At 39.8% G+C, this 15000-nt stretch overlaps 1 protein-coding gene across 25 annotated transcripts in view; it reads left to right on the top strand.

Moving 5' to 3' along the window:
- The window catches only part of LOC122249276 (uncharacterized), a 20976-nt gene that overhangs the window by 900 nt on the left and 5076 nt on the right, over positions 1-15000 (top strand). For 4 of the 25 annotated variants that reach the window (XM_086534146.1, XM_086534148.1, XM_086534144.1 and 1 more), the window contains exons 2-13: positions 2356-4876; positions 5508-5663; positions 7541-7696; positions 8565-8822; positions 9083-9205; positions 9478-9615; positions 10471-10617; positions 10760-10966; positions 13119-13241; positions 13964-14044; positions 14313-14435; positions 14881-15000. The exon at positions 14881-15000 is cut by the window's right edge and continues 36 nt beyond it. In XM_086534146.1, coding sequence (XP_086390272.1) covers positions 2399-4876; positions 5508-5663; positions 7541-7696; positions 8565-8822; positions 9083-9205; positions 9478-9615; positions 10471-10617; positions 10760-10966; positions 13119-13241; positions 13964-14044; positions 14313-14435; positions 14881-15000 — 4110 coding nt within the window. In that variant the 5' untranslated portion in view covers positions 2356-2398. Of the gene's footprint in view, positions 1-286; positions 973-2355; positions 4877-5507; positions 5664-7540; positions 7697-8564; positions 8823-9082; positions 9206-9477; positions 9616-10470; positions 10618-10759; positions 10967-12363; positions 12520-13118; positions 13242-13963; positions 14045-14312; positions 14436-14880 lie in introns of those variants that run through there. The other 21 variants (XM_086534156.1, XM_086534155.1, XM_086534154.1 and 18 more) reach the window with 20 other exon arrangements.

The raw sequence follows: 15000 nt of genomic DNA, 5'->3' as shown, positions 1-15000 counted from the left end.
TCACGTGAGAGGAAATCTGTCCTGTCGTCTATCTATGGGACAACAGAGCTTTGATTTTGGTGTCTGGTGGCACGTCCTAGGAGGCAAGGAATTCCGTTCCATGTCAAGAATATCAAAGGCGTTTCTTGTGCACTAACTATGAAGTCTGAAGAGCCTGGTGGGTTTACCTCACGTTATCTCCCAGCGAAAATGACGTGTCCCTTCTTATCAGCAAGTGGCTGGGCGCCGTTGATCGAAAGGCCTTTTATTATAGTTATTTTATTATAAGTCCGTTCTTATATCACATAACATGGCCTATTCTTGAAACTCTATTAGAGCAACAGGCGTGAGATCAAAAGGTGCCTGCAATGGCTGAGAAGTCGGACATAATTGGAGGCTTTGATGAAACAAGTGACGAGCGACATGCGCCTCGGAGGAGAGCACGTGAATGATCATCAGAATTGAACGTGAAACCAAACCCAGAATTGGCGCGAAGAGATTGTTCAATGAAGCAAACTCTCGATGAACAATTGGGACCTGGAAGAACCTCCAAAGCGATCGCATCATCATCATCATCGTCTTTGTGCTTGAAGTTAACAAGCAAAGGGAAAGAAACATAGGAAGACCATGTGATGATGCATATATATTTTTCCTCTGCTAGTGTTGGGTTGAATACCATTAGGCAGTTGCAGGAAAGTGTTAGGACTTTGCCAAATGAAAAAGCTACAGGTAGTGCACCCGTTCCCGGAAGTGCGACTATTCTGCTTGTGCATGTTTTGTCAGGCTGTGCTAGTGTGGTCCTCCCACTTCCGCCACATCTGAGGAAGTTAGGAAAAGACGCCAAGTTCTTTCCCTTCCTTCGCAGTAAAAAGGAAGAAAAAAGCCGCAAACTTCTTTCCCTTCCTTCGCAGTAAAAAAAAGAAGGAAAAAAGGCGCCAACTTCTTTCCCTTCTTTCATAGTCAAAAGGAAACAAAGGATTCGAACCACGCCAGGTACGTGAGGGTCGTGATAGTTGCAAATATTCCTTTCACTTCACACAGCGAACATGTTGCAGAGAATTGCATGTATGTTGCACTGTCTCTCCCACGTGATGTTGACTGTGATTGCGACCTTGATATCTCGCGGAACAGCAAATAGATTAGTGAAAAGAGAAAATTATGTAGAGGGGTCAAGGTTTTCAATATAACTTCAAAGTATTGTGAATCTTATGATGTTACGTGTATGGCATCGAAAATTTGGGTTATATATATTTTTTTTAGTATATCCGCAATACTTTTCTTTTCCATCAAATATATATTAAGTTGATTACAAATCAAATATATGGCCATGATTACATCAAAGAAATAAACAGAGCAAAATCCTGTCATCAAAGAAAGATAAATGTTGTTAATTGATTCACAAAACAGATAAATCATCAAAATAAATTTTACGGATTTCAGTTGAAGTATTTTTAAAAAAGTTCCATTAGAATTTATGTGTCCTAAAACACACCACTAGACATCAAAAACTTTTACGTAGGAGCAAAAACAAAGGAAAAATTGTAGATTTTTGCAATTTCTGGGTTCAGCATATTCATATATATATATATATATATATATATATATATATATATATATATTTATATATATATATATATGCACTGTATATATATAAATAAATGTAATATATATATATATATATATATATATATATATATATATATATATATATATATATATATATATATATATATAATTGTATTATATATATATATATAATATATATATATATATATATATATATATATATATATATATATATGTATATGTGTGTGTGTGTGTGTGTGTATATAGTGTAATGTGTGTGTGTATATATATATATATATATATATATATATATATATATATATATATAATATATATATATATATATATATATATATATACATTATATATATATATATAATATATATATATATATATATATATATATATATATATATATATTTATATATATATATGTATGTTTTTATATGTTTTTATATGTGTATATATATATATATATATATATATATATATATATATATATTGTTATCTAAGTATACAAAGTTTTTGAGAAAACCGAAAATAAACTGACCCCGCCTCTGCCTCCCCCCCCCCCCGAAGAAAACTGGAATTTTTTCAATATTAGAAATTAAGATAAAGGTCCAACGATTACACAATTACTAAAATTGTCATTGATATGATTAAGGACATTGTAAATAATATTATTACTAATAACACTATTAATAATACTGTAACTTACAACGATTAAATATTTAATATTTGAAAGTCCATTTAATATTTAATTATCATTATGATTAACACCGACAATATTTATCTTCTTTTCTTCTCAAGGAAAAAAAGTCAAAGAAACAGAAGGAAAGGAAGACACAGAAGAATGGCTAATGCGAAGGAAAGAGAAGATATTCGGAAAGTAGATGGCAAAACTGGAGACGAAGAAGACAGAAGCGATAACGAAGATGATAACGAAGAGGGAAGAACCGATAACGAAGACGGAAGTACCGATAGCGAAGAGGGAAGGATCGATAATGAAGATGGAATAACTGATATCAAAGAAGGAAAACCCGGTAGTGAAGAAGGAAGAACCGATAGCGAAGATGGAATAAGCGATAGCGAAGTAACAAGAACAGATAGCGAAGAAGCAAGAACCGATAGTGAAGATGGAATAAGCGATAGCGAAGGAGGAAGAAGCGATAACGAAGAAGACAGAACCGATAGCGAAGATGGAAGAAGCGATAGCGAAGTCACAAGAACCGATAGCGAAGAAGACAGAAGCGATAACGAAGGAGGAAAAAGCGATAGCGAAGAAGCAAGAACCGATAACGAAGAAGATGGAACCGATAGCGAAGAAATAAGAAGCGATAGCGAAGAAGATAGAACCGTTAACGAAGAAGGAACAACCGATAACGAAGAAGGAAAAACCGATAGCAAAGAAAACAGAACTGGTAGCAAAGAAGGAAAATCCGATAACAAAGAAGACAGAACCGATAGCGAAGAAGACAGAACCGATAGCGAAGGAGGAAGAACCGATAGCGAAGAAGACAGAACCGATAACGAAGAAGACAGAACCGATAACGAAGAAGACAGAACCGATAGCGAAGAAGATGGAACCGATAGTGAAGAATATAGAACAGATAACGAGACCAAAATAAACCCAAGGAATCAAAAGGAAGAAAATAAAAGTCAAGCCAAAACAAAGAAAGTAGGAATAAGCAGGAATGAAGGAGAAAAAGCAGAGCGAGTAATAAAGAAGAGACAAGGAGACAAAGCAAATCAAATAGGAAAAATGACCAATGAAAATAGACATAAAATAAGGCGAAAGTCAGAAGAAGAAACGGAAGGACAAGTGAAGCCAAAAGACAAACGAGGGAAACAGAGAGAAAGAGAAGTGAATAAGGTAGTCGTAGAAGACGAAGAAGAAGAAGAAGAAGAAATAGAAGATAAGGACAAACAGGAAGAACGAGAAGAACAAGAAGAAGATAATGCTGAAGAAAAAGAGGACGAAGAAGGAGAGGAAGGAAAGCGCAAAAGAAGATCAGATAAAAAGGAGAGAAAAATCGGTGATAAAACAGATGAAAGGAAGAGAGAAAAGAAGAAAAACGAAGAAGAGACACGAAAGGGGAGACAGAGAGAAGAGGAAGATTTAGAAGACGGAGAGAGGGAAGAAGAAGTGGGGAGGAGAAAGGGAGATGACGTAAAAAAGAGGTTTAAAAGAAAGGAAGAGGAGGGAAAGAGGAAGGGCAAAGAGAGAGACGAAGAGAGAGAAGATACAACAATGATAGAAGGAGAGAGGAAAGAGAAGAAAGAAAAAGAAAGAAAAGGAAAGAATGACGGAGAGAAACAAAGAAAGAAAGAGATTGAGAGAAAGGCAAAGGATGAAGGAGAGAAAACAACAATGAAACAAAGAGAGAAAACACTAAAGAGAGAGAGAGAGGGAAAGTCAGAAGGAAGAAGGGAAACACCAACAGAAGAAACAGTAAGAAAAGGAAAGAAAGATAGAGAGAAGAAAACAAGAAATAAAGAAGAGGAAACACAAATGGAAGAAGAAGTAAGAAAAGAAAAGAAAGATGGAGAGAGGAAAACGAAGAATAAAGAAAAGGAAACACCAAAGGAAGTAAAAGTGAGAAAAGAAAAGAAAGATAGAGAGAAGAAAACAAAAAATAAAGAAGAGGAAACACCAAAGAAAGCAAAAATAAAAAACGAAAAGAAAGATAGAGTGAAGAAAACGAAGAATAAAGAAGAGGAAACACCAATATCAGAAAAAGTAAGGAAAGGAAAGAAAGATAGAGAGAAGAAAACAAAGAATAAAGAAGAGGAAACACCAAAAGAAGAAAAAGTAAGAAAAGAAAAGAAAGATGGAGAGAGAAAAACAAAGAAAAAGACTGATAAAACGGCAACGAATAAGGAAGAGGAAACACCAAAGGAAGAGAGAAAGACAAAAGCAAAAGAAAGGGAGAAAACAACCAAGAAAGAAAAAGAGACAAAAGCAAAGGCACCAAAGAAGAAATCGACAACAGATGAAGGAGAGAGAAAGGAGAAAGAAGGAAAGGGAACAACGAGGAAGAAAGAAGAGAGAAAAGCAAAGAAAGAAGGAGGTAAAACACCATCGAATAAAGCAGAGGTCCCATCAAGGAGCAACAGAGAGCGCGAGAAGGCATCGTTGCAAGCAGAGGTCCCATCAAGGAGCAACAGAGAGCGCGAGAAGGCATCGTTGCAAGCAGAGGTCCCATCAAGGAGCAACAGAGAGCGCGAGAAGGCACCGTTGCAAGCACAGCGCTGGGGACCGAGTTCAGAGGAGGAATCCAAAGGAGATCTTCCCGTGAGGCACCGAGGGCAGCGGGGACTAGAAGCGAGGGTAAGGATCACCAAGTCAGGAATATGATATTGATGATTTAATAATGATTGAGATAGTAATAGTGATGATGTTAATGATAATAGTGATGGTGATATTAGTTATGATGTTAATGATAATAATGATGGTGATATTAGTTATGATGATAGTTGTGATAATAATAGTACCACTATTTACCATAAAATAACTGATTTTTCGAGACATAGAATGAATGCTGGTTGATATATGAAGAAATCTCTTTCTTTCTTTCTTTTTCTCTCCTTCTCTTCCTGTTATTCACTCTATCTCTCATTCTCCTTCCTTTCCCCTTATCTCTCTCTCACTCATTTTTCTCTCTCCCTTTTCCACGTTCTCTCTCTCTTTCTAATATTCTCTCTATAACTTACTCAATTTCAATCTCTCTCTCTTTGTCACTCACTCACTTTCCCATTCCCTCTTCCACGCTCTCTCTCTCTCTCTCTGTCACTCTCCTTCTCCACCTCCTATCTCTCCCCCACTCTCTCTCTCTCTCTATCATTCTCTCTCTGTCACTATCCTTCTCCACCTCCTGTCTCTCCCCCACTCTCTCTCTCTCTCTCTCTCTCTCTCACATTCCCCCTCCCTTCCTACCTATCACTCTCTCCCACATCCACAGAGATCCTCAGTACATAGAGCAGAGGTCTCTTCATGGAGCAACAGAGAGCGCGAGAAGGCACCGTTGCAAGCACAGCGCTGGGGACCGAGTTCAGAGGAGGAATCCGAAGGAGATCTTCCCGTGAGGCACCGAGGGCAGCGGGGACCGGAAGCAAGGGTAAGGATCATCGAGTTAGGATTATGATGTTGATGATTTAATAATGATTGAGATAGTAATAGTGATGATGTTAATGATAATAATGATGGTGATATTAGTTATGATGATAGTTGTGATAATGATAGTAGTACTATTTACAAAATAATGATAAATGATTTACGTATTCGAGACGGGAGTCATGATAAAATATTACGAAATCATGATAGGAAATTGATGTAATTATTATGCAATCCTGTTTTCCATACAAGGCATCTCAAATATCCAGTTAAAATAACTGATTTTTCGAGACATAGAATGAATGCTGGTTGATATATGAAGAAATCTCTTTCTTTCTTTCTTTTTCTTTCCCTCTCTTTCTGTTATTCACTCTATCTCTCATTCTCCTTCCTCTCCCCTTATCTCTCTCTCACTCATTTTCTCTCTCCCTCTTCCACGTTCTTTCCCTCTTTCTAATGTTCTCTCTATAACTCACTCAATTTCAATCTCTCTCTCTTTGTCACTAACTCACTTTCCCATTCCGTCTTCCACGCTCTCTCTCTCTGTCACTCTCCTTCTCCACCTCCTATCTCTCCCCCACTCTCTCTCTCTCTCTCCACAGCGCTGGGGACCGAGTTCAGAGGAGGAATCCGAAGGAGATCTTCCCGTGAGGCACCGAGGGCCGCGGGGACCGGATCATCGAGTTAGCCATACAAGGCATCTCAAATATCCAGTTAAAATAACTGATTTTTCGAGACATAGAATGAATGCTGGTTGATATATAAAGAAATCTCTTTCTTTCTTTCTTTTTCTTTCCCTCTCTTTCTGTTATTCACTCTATCTCTCATTCTCCTTCCTCTCCCCTTATCTCTCTCTCACTCATTTTTTTCTCTCCCTTTTCCACGTTCTCTCTCTCTTTCTAATATTCTCTCTATAACTCATTCAATTTCAATCTCTCTCTCTTTGTCATTCACTCACTTTCCCTTTCCCTCTTCCACGCTCTCTCTCTCTCTCTCTCTGTCCTTCTCCTTCCCCACCTCATATCTCTCCCCCTCTCTCTCTCTTTCTCTCTGTCACTCTCCTTCTCCACCTCCTATCTCCCCCCCCTCTCTCTCTAATATTCTCTCTATAACTCACTCAATTTCAATCTCTCTCTCTTTGTCACTCACTCACTTTCCCTTTCCCTCTTCCTCGCTCTCTCTCTGTGTCCCTCTCCTTCCCCACCTCCTATCTCTCCCCCACTCTCTCTCTCTGTAACCCACCAGTGCCACCAGTTTGTAAACCACCAGCTGGCACCAGTTTGTAACCCACCTACTGGCACTAGTTGTAACCCACTGGCTGGCACCAGTTTGTAACCCACCACTGAGAGCAGCTGTTATAACCACTCGATGCCCTGGTTGTAGGTCGGTGGAAAATCAGACAGACGTTCACGTGCCATGGTCTTTATTGTGGACTCTAATACACTAGACCCTGGCCGAAGGCCAGAGGTCAGAGTGGCTTGCTCTAGTCTGTCTGTCTGACCTCTCTGTCCTGATCTGTCTGTCTGTGTGTGATCCTTACATGTCCTTAAGTACAAATCTTTAGTCACTTTCTTCGCCTCGGGGCTTCCGCTAGCAAACACAGCTGCCTAGAAAAGCTTGTGTTCCGAGGCGGAAACGAACACAGGAAGCAGGATGCGTCAGGTCAAGACACACTGCCATCGATATTGTATTGAATTAAGTAGACATACATGATCAATGTCTTGTGTCACATAATATCAATACCAGTGCCTTACACTCTCTCTCTCTCTCTCTTTTTCTCTCTGTCACTCTCCTTCTCCACCTCCTATCTCTCCCCCACTCTCTCTCTCTCTCTCACATTCCCCCTCCCTTCCTACCTATCACTCTCTCCCACATCCACAGAGATCCTCAGTACATAGAGCAGAGGTCTCTTCATGGAGCAACAGAGAGCGCGAGAAGGCACCGTTGCAAGCACAGCGCTGGGGACCGAGTTCAGAGGAGGAATCCGAAGGAGATCTTCCCGTGAGGCACCGAGGGCAGCGGGGACCGGAAGCAAGGGTAAGGATCACTAAATCAGGAAGAATAGAATAAAGGTATTGATAATAATTGATAAGGTTATAATGATAATGATAAAGGGATTGATAATAATTGATAAGGTTATAATGATAATGATAAAGGTATTGATAATAATTGATAAGGTTATGATGATCATGATAGTAACAATAATGAAGACAACAATGATGATCATGATGGTATTTATGATGATAATGTTAGGGATAATAGTTATAATAATGATGATAACACTACTACTACTAAAAACTGAATATTGGTGATATCAATAATGATAATGAATAATGAGGTCATAAGCATGATAAAGCAATTATATTAAATTATTGTAGAAAAATTATATATATATCATGATAATCATGTTAGAATGATTACTTGAATGACTGTAATAATAACTGATGAATAAATGATGAATATCATAAATAATAGATAATGAATGATGTGTGACAAATATCATTAACGTAATAATGATTTTTTGGACTGTATTTTAGCATTTTAGCGTACATTATGTATCGTAAAAAAAAGGTTTAAAAATGATTATTCAGGAATATCTATTGATTTATATATATATATATATATATATATATATATATATATATATATATATATATATATATAAATCGTCTCACTCTATTTCTCTGTCTTCGTCACACTCTCTCGCTCTCCCTCCCCTCCTTTTTTCTTTCTCTCTCTCTCTCACTCCCACTGTCTTTTCTCCCCCCTTCTATCTATCTCTCCCTTTTTCCTTCCCTCCCTTCTGACCCCTCTTGCTCTCATTATCTCTCTTTCATTCTCCCACTCTCTCCCACCCTACCTTTCTCCCTCTCTCTCTTTATCTCTGTGTCTCTCGCAAATCCAGAGATCATCAATACATAGAGAAGAGGTCCCATCAAGGAACTATAGAGAGCGCGAGAAGGCATCGTTGCAAGCAGAGGTCCCATCAAGGAGCAACAGAGAGCGCGAGAAGGCATCGTTACAAGCAGAGGTCCCATCAAGGAGCAACAGAGAGCGCGAGAAGGCATCGTTGCAAGCACAGCGCTGGGGACCGAGTTCAGAGGAGGAATCCGAAGGAGATCTTCCCATGAAGCACCGAAGGGAGCTTGGAGAGGCAGCGAGGGTAAGGATCACCAAATCAGGATGAATGGAATAATGATTAGGATTATGACATGCATGATATGCTTTCGTACAATATGAATATTGTACGAAAAAGAGATGATATGCACTCTCTATCTTTCTTTTTTCTCTTTATCTCTCTCCCATCTCATTTTCATTTTCTGTCGTTTTTCTCTCCCTCTTTTTGTCTCTCACTTTCTTTTCTCTCTCTCTCTCTCTCTCCCACTCCCATCCACCCTCTTTCTATTTCTCTCACATCCACAGAGATCACCAATGTATAGAGCAGAAGTCCCATCGAGGAGAGAGCGCTGGGGACCGAGTTCAGAGGAGGAATCCGAAGGAGATCTTCCCGTGAGACTCCGAGGGCCACGGGGACCGGAAGCGAGGGTAAGGATCACCAAGTCAGGAATATGTTATATAATAATGATTGCATATTATTGATTGCGATTAGGATAGTGACGATGTTGATATTACTAATGATGCTAATAATGATAATAATACTTATGACGACAGGAATAATCATACTGACAATGCTATTACTAAAATTATATAAAATAGAACCAATCGAACAAAATTCCAAATAAATCATGATATACAAATGATCCACCTTCACGAGATGAAAACCCTGATGCTGACATTTGACGCACTCATGCCTCCAGCAGATGGCAACAAGACAAAAGCAAGCACCGCGCTGGGAATCGCCTGGCGACGCCGGCCATTGGATCTGGGAATCGGAGGAGGAATCCGAAGGAGATCTTCCCATGAGACTCCGAGGGCCGAGGGGAGAGGCAGCTAGGGTAAGCAATCAAGGCGTCTGGATGACATGAATAATGATAATGATAATAATGATAAGGATAACATTGATGATAATGATTAGATTGTTCATGGTGATTGTAATGATAGTGAGGCAGCTAGGGTAGGCAATCAAGGCGTCTGGATGACATGAATAATGATAATGATAATAATGAAAGCGATAACATTGATGATAATGATTAGATTGTTCATGATGATTGTAATGATAATGAAAATAAAAGTTATAAATGCGATGATAATGATACTAAAAATGATAGTAAAATATTGATATAAAAATGATGATAAATATTGTACGAAATAGAGATAAGCATGATGAAGAAAGTATATGAATTTATAGTAGAAAGTTATGATATATTACATACTAACGTTAGATAGAATGATAGACTGACTGTAATAACATGTGATAAATAATGTATAAGTATAATAAATAAACGATATCTGGCAAATATCATAATCATAACCATGATCATTTTGAACTATATTTCGATATTTTGGCATTTAGCATACTTTGTGTATCTTAAATAACCGGATAAAATTACTGATCATTTAAGATACAAGAAGAATATCTATTGATATATGAAAAATGCAAGTCTGTCATTCTGTTTTTTTTTCACTCTCTCTGCCACATTCTCCCTACCCCTTCCTTTATCTTTTTCTCTTTCTCCCTCCCTCCCTCCCTCTCTCACACACACTCTCTCTCTCACTCCCTCCGTCCTTCCCTCCCTCCACCCCTCTTTCTCTTACCCTCGCTATCTCTCTCTTTCATTCGTTTTTTTTCTCACTTTCTTCTTGGTCTCTCTCTTCGTCTCTATATCTCTCTCTTTCTCTCGCATCCACAGAGGACACCAATGGATAGAGAAGTGGCCTCAAGAAGAGACTGCGAGACGGCCTCGATGCAAGCACAGCGCTGGGGACCGAGTTCAGAGGAGGAATCCGAAGGAGATCTTCCCGTGAGGCACCGAGGGCAGCGGGGACCGGAAGCGTGGGTATGGATCACCAAGTCAGGATAGAATAAGGATAGTGATAATAGTTATCATAACGGTAATAACAATACCATTACTAAAAAAATTGATTCATTATAACTAAATTCATTCTCCCACTCTCTCCCTGTCTCTCTCGCAAATCCAGAGATCGTCAATATATAGAGAAGAGGTCCCATTAAGGAGCAACAGAGAGCGCGAGAAGGCATCGTTGCAAGCAGAGGTTCCATCAAGGAGCAACAGAGAGCACGAGAAGGCATCGTTGCAAGCACAGCGCTGGGGACCGAGTTCAGAGGAGGAATCCGAAGGAGATCTTCCCATGAGACACCGAAGGGAGCTTGGAGAGGCAGCGAGGGTAATTATCACCAAATCAGGATGAATGGAATAATGATAATGATATACTTTCGTGCAATATGAATATTTTACGAAGAAGAGATGATATGCACTCTCTATCTTTCTTTTTTTCTCATTATCTCTCTCCCATCTCAATTTTATTTTCAGTCGTTTTTCTCCCTCTTTTTGTCTCTCTCACTTTCTTTTTTTTCCCTCCTCTCTTCCTACTTCTCCTCACCTCCCAGAGATCCTCTCTCAACCAGAGCAGAGATCGCTCATTAAGGAGGGAGCTATAAGACCGACGTTCAGAGACCGAATCCGAAGGAGAGAAGGAGAAGGGTAACGAGTGGGCAGCAGGGGACCGGGGGGCAGCGGTAAGTTCACCAAGGATCCATAGAAAAAGGATAGTGGATATAGATAATAATAGTAATACACCTTAATATATTAATACCGAAAAAAAAAAAAAATGATGATGATATGAATACCAGAGCAGGACGAGGATATCATAAATGAAATATATAGGCATTTGAGTTGAATATAATAGTGATAGTGTGTTGATAATACTAATATAATATGGATTGAACTGCAGCTTTGATAATAGGAATAAATAGTTCAATCATACTACTTGTTTTTGTCATCCATACATCATGTATCTTAAATGACTGGTTAGAATAACTGTTTATCCGAAATATGTTATGAAAGCTTAATGGTGTATGAAAAATTCGTCTTTATCTCTCTCTTTCTCTTTATCCAACACTCACTATATCTCACTCTCCTCCACCCCCTTTTCTCTCTCACTCACTTTCTCTCTCCACCTTTCACGCTCTCTCTCTGTCTTCTGTGTGCTCTCTCTCTCAATCTCTGTCCCTTACACTCTCTCTCTCACTCTCCCTCTTTCACACACTTTTTCTCGCCCTTTTCCATGCTCCTTCTCCTATTCTCTTTCTGTCTCTTTCCCTTTCTCCCTCCCTCCCTATCTCTCTCTCTCTTTCTATCTCTCCCTCTTTTTCACTTTCTTTCTCCCTTGCCCCCCCCCCCCCTCTCTGTAACCCACTAACTTCTCCCTGGTGGGAAAGATAGCTGAGGGCCAGAGGACAGAGCCGTTTGTTCTGCCTGTTCTTCTCTCTGTTTATGTCCCTTCTCTCATCTGGGTTCCTTCTGTGTTGTCCTTCCATCTGTCCTTGCTTCTATATGCCTCTTGGGCTAATTTCTATGCCTCAGGGCTTCTGCTAGCAAACACATCTGCCTGAGCCAGCTGTAGTTGAAGGCGGAAGCAGACAAAGGAAATAGGAAACGTCAGGTCAAACAGAAAGCCTGTCTCACAACACTGAACAGATACAGTGAAGCACAGTCAATGTTTTAGGTCACATGATGTGCAATATCAGTGCCTTACACTCTCTTTCTCTCACACATACACAGAGAACACCAATAGGCAGAGCAGAAGTCCCATCAAGAAGCAACAGAGAGCACGAGAAGGCATCGTTGCAAGCACAGCTACGGGGACCGAGTTCAGAGGAGGAATCCGAAGGAGATCTTCCCATGAGGCACCGAAGGGAACTTGGGGAGGCAGCGAGGGTAATGATCACCAAATCAGGATGAATGGAATAATGATAATGATTATGACAATAATGATAACGATTTGAACAATAATGATAAAAGATAATATTGATTATAATAAGAAAAATACTAATACTATAAATCTAATGTTGATAATATGAATATTGTACGAAAATGCCGTTATGGTGCACAATAGATATATTCACTACAGCGCAAGGGTCACAGCAATAAACAATATCACAACACGTATGAACAGGCGGGGAAATCAGGCGTTATCGGTAGCGTAGTCGATTCCCGGTCTGTCGGTGTGTTCCAAACATCCTGCTTATATGGAAGGGGTTCGCATCCGACGTCCCCAACGGTAGTAACGTGGGAAGGTTGTCTGGAATGTAAGGGGCGTGGCAATCGAGGAATTAAGCTCGTTTTGAGGGTGTAGGTCTTTGGAATGGCAACAATGTGTGAACCACCCATCACTCAAAGTTGACCTGACCTGACCCGGCGATTGCCTCGCTGGTCAAGAGTGCAACCAGTCATATGATTAATGTATTTGATTTATTTGTATTCAATATCGTATATAGCATTCTATATAATTCTCACAATTTCTCTCCCATCCACAGAGATCACCAATGTATAAAGCAGAAGTCCCATCAAGGAGAGAGCGCTGGGGACCGAATTCAGAGGAGGAATCCGAAGGAGATCTTCCCATGAGGCACCGAGGTCAGCGGGGAGCAGAAGCGAGGGTAAGGATCGCTAAATCAGGAATATCATAATGAAGATATACAGGCATAGTGATGAATGCAAGAATAATAGTGACGATATTGATGATACTTAGTTACGATAATAGGAATATTTATATAAACAATGTTACTACTAACAGTAATAAAAATGGTAGTAAATGATAAGGCTTATTCGGGACAAAAGCCATGATGATGAAATTTTACAAAATCATGATAGGAGAGTGATATTTGATACCATGATAATAGCAAACAGAAAGCAGAAGGACCAAGCGTAATAATTCATGATAAATAATCATAACAATAAACATTTTGAACTGTAGTTCAGCATTTTGTCATCCACACATTAGGTATCTTAAGTAACGGTTAAAATAACTGCTTATCTGAGATACATTATGAATGCTTAATGATGTATGAAAATTTGTTTCTGTCTCTGCCACTCACTATATCTCACGCTCCTCCCCCCCTTTTCTCTCTCCTATTTCCACGCTCTTTCTCTCCTCCTTCCACACTCTCTCTCTCAATCTCTGTCACTTACACTCTCTCTCACTCTCTTTCTCCTTCCCTCTTCTTTTACACACTTTCTCTCGCCTTCTTCCATGCTCTTCTCTCCCTTTTCCCTGCTCACTTTCTTTTTCTGTCTCTTTCTCTCTCTCCCTCCCTCACTCTCTATCTCTCTCTCTCTTTTTATCTCCCCCCCTCTCTATCTCTTACACATGCAAATACAGCGCTGGGGACCGAGTTCAGAGGAGGAATCCGAAGGAGATCTTCCCATGAGGCACCGAAGGGAACTTGGAGAGGCAGCTAGGGTAATGATCACCAAATCAGGATGAATGGAATAATGATGATGATTATGACATGCATGATATGCTTTCGTACAATATGAATGTTGTACGAAAAAGGGATGATATGCACATATACACTCTCTTTCTTTTTTCTCTTTATCTCTCTCCCATCTCATTTTCAGTTTCAGTCGTTTTTCTCTCCCTCTTTTTGTCTCTCTCACTTTCTTTCTTTTTTCTCTCTCTCTCTCTCCCACTTCCTTCCACCCTCTTTCTATTTCTCTCCCATCCACAGAGATCACCAATGTATAGAGCAGAAGTCCCATTAAGGAGAGAGCGATGGGGACCGAGTTCAGAGGAGGAATCCGAAGGAGATCTTCCCATGAGGCACCGAGGGCAGCGGGGACCGGAAGCGAGGGTAAGGAGCACCAAGTCAGGAATATCATAGTGATGATATAAAGGCATAGTGATGAGTGAGATAATGATAGTGGCAACTGTTTATCCGAGATACATTATGAAAGCTTAATGATGTATGAAAAATTCGTCTTTGTCTCTTCTCTCACTCACTTTCTCTCTCCCTCTTCCACGCTCTCTCTCTTTCTCTTCTACGCTCGCTCTCTCTCTCTCTCTCGCCCTCTTCCACGCTCTTTCTCCCTTTCTCTTTCTGGCTCTTCCTCTCTCTCCCTCTGCCAAAGCCAGCTGTAGTTGAAGGCGGAAGCAGACAAAGGAAGCAGGAAACGTCAGGTCAAACAGAAAGCCTGTCTCACAGCACTGAACAGATACAGTGAAGCACAATCAATGTTTTAGGTCACATGATGTGCAATATCAGTGCCTTACTCTCTCTTTCTCTCACACATACACAGAGAACATCAATTGGCAGAGCAGAGGTCCCATCAAGAAGCAACAGAGAGCACGAGAAGGCACCGTTGCAAGCACAGCGCTGGGGACCGAGTTCAGAGGAGGAATCCGAAGGAGATCTTCCC

The sequence above is a fragment of the Penaeus japonicus genome, unplaced genomic scaffold, assembly GCF_977035675.1.
Source record: "Penaeus japonicus unplaced genomic scaffold, GWHDUDI00000001_assembly GWHDUDI00000040, whole genome shotgun sequence".
Taxonomy (NCBI): domain Eukaryota; kingdom Metazoa; phylum Arthropoda; class Malacostraca; order Decapoda; family Penaeidae; genus Penaeus; species Penaeus japonicus.
This window is presented reverse-complemented; position numbering and strand designations above follow the sequence as displayed.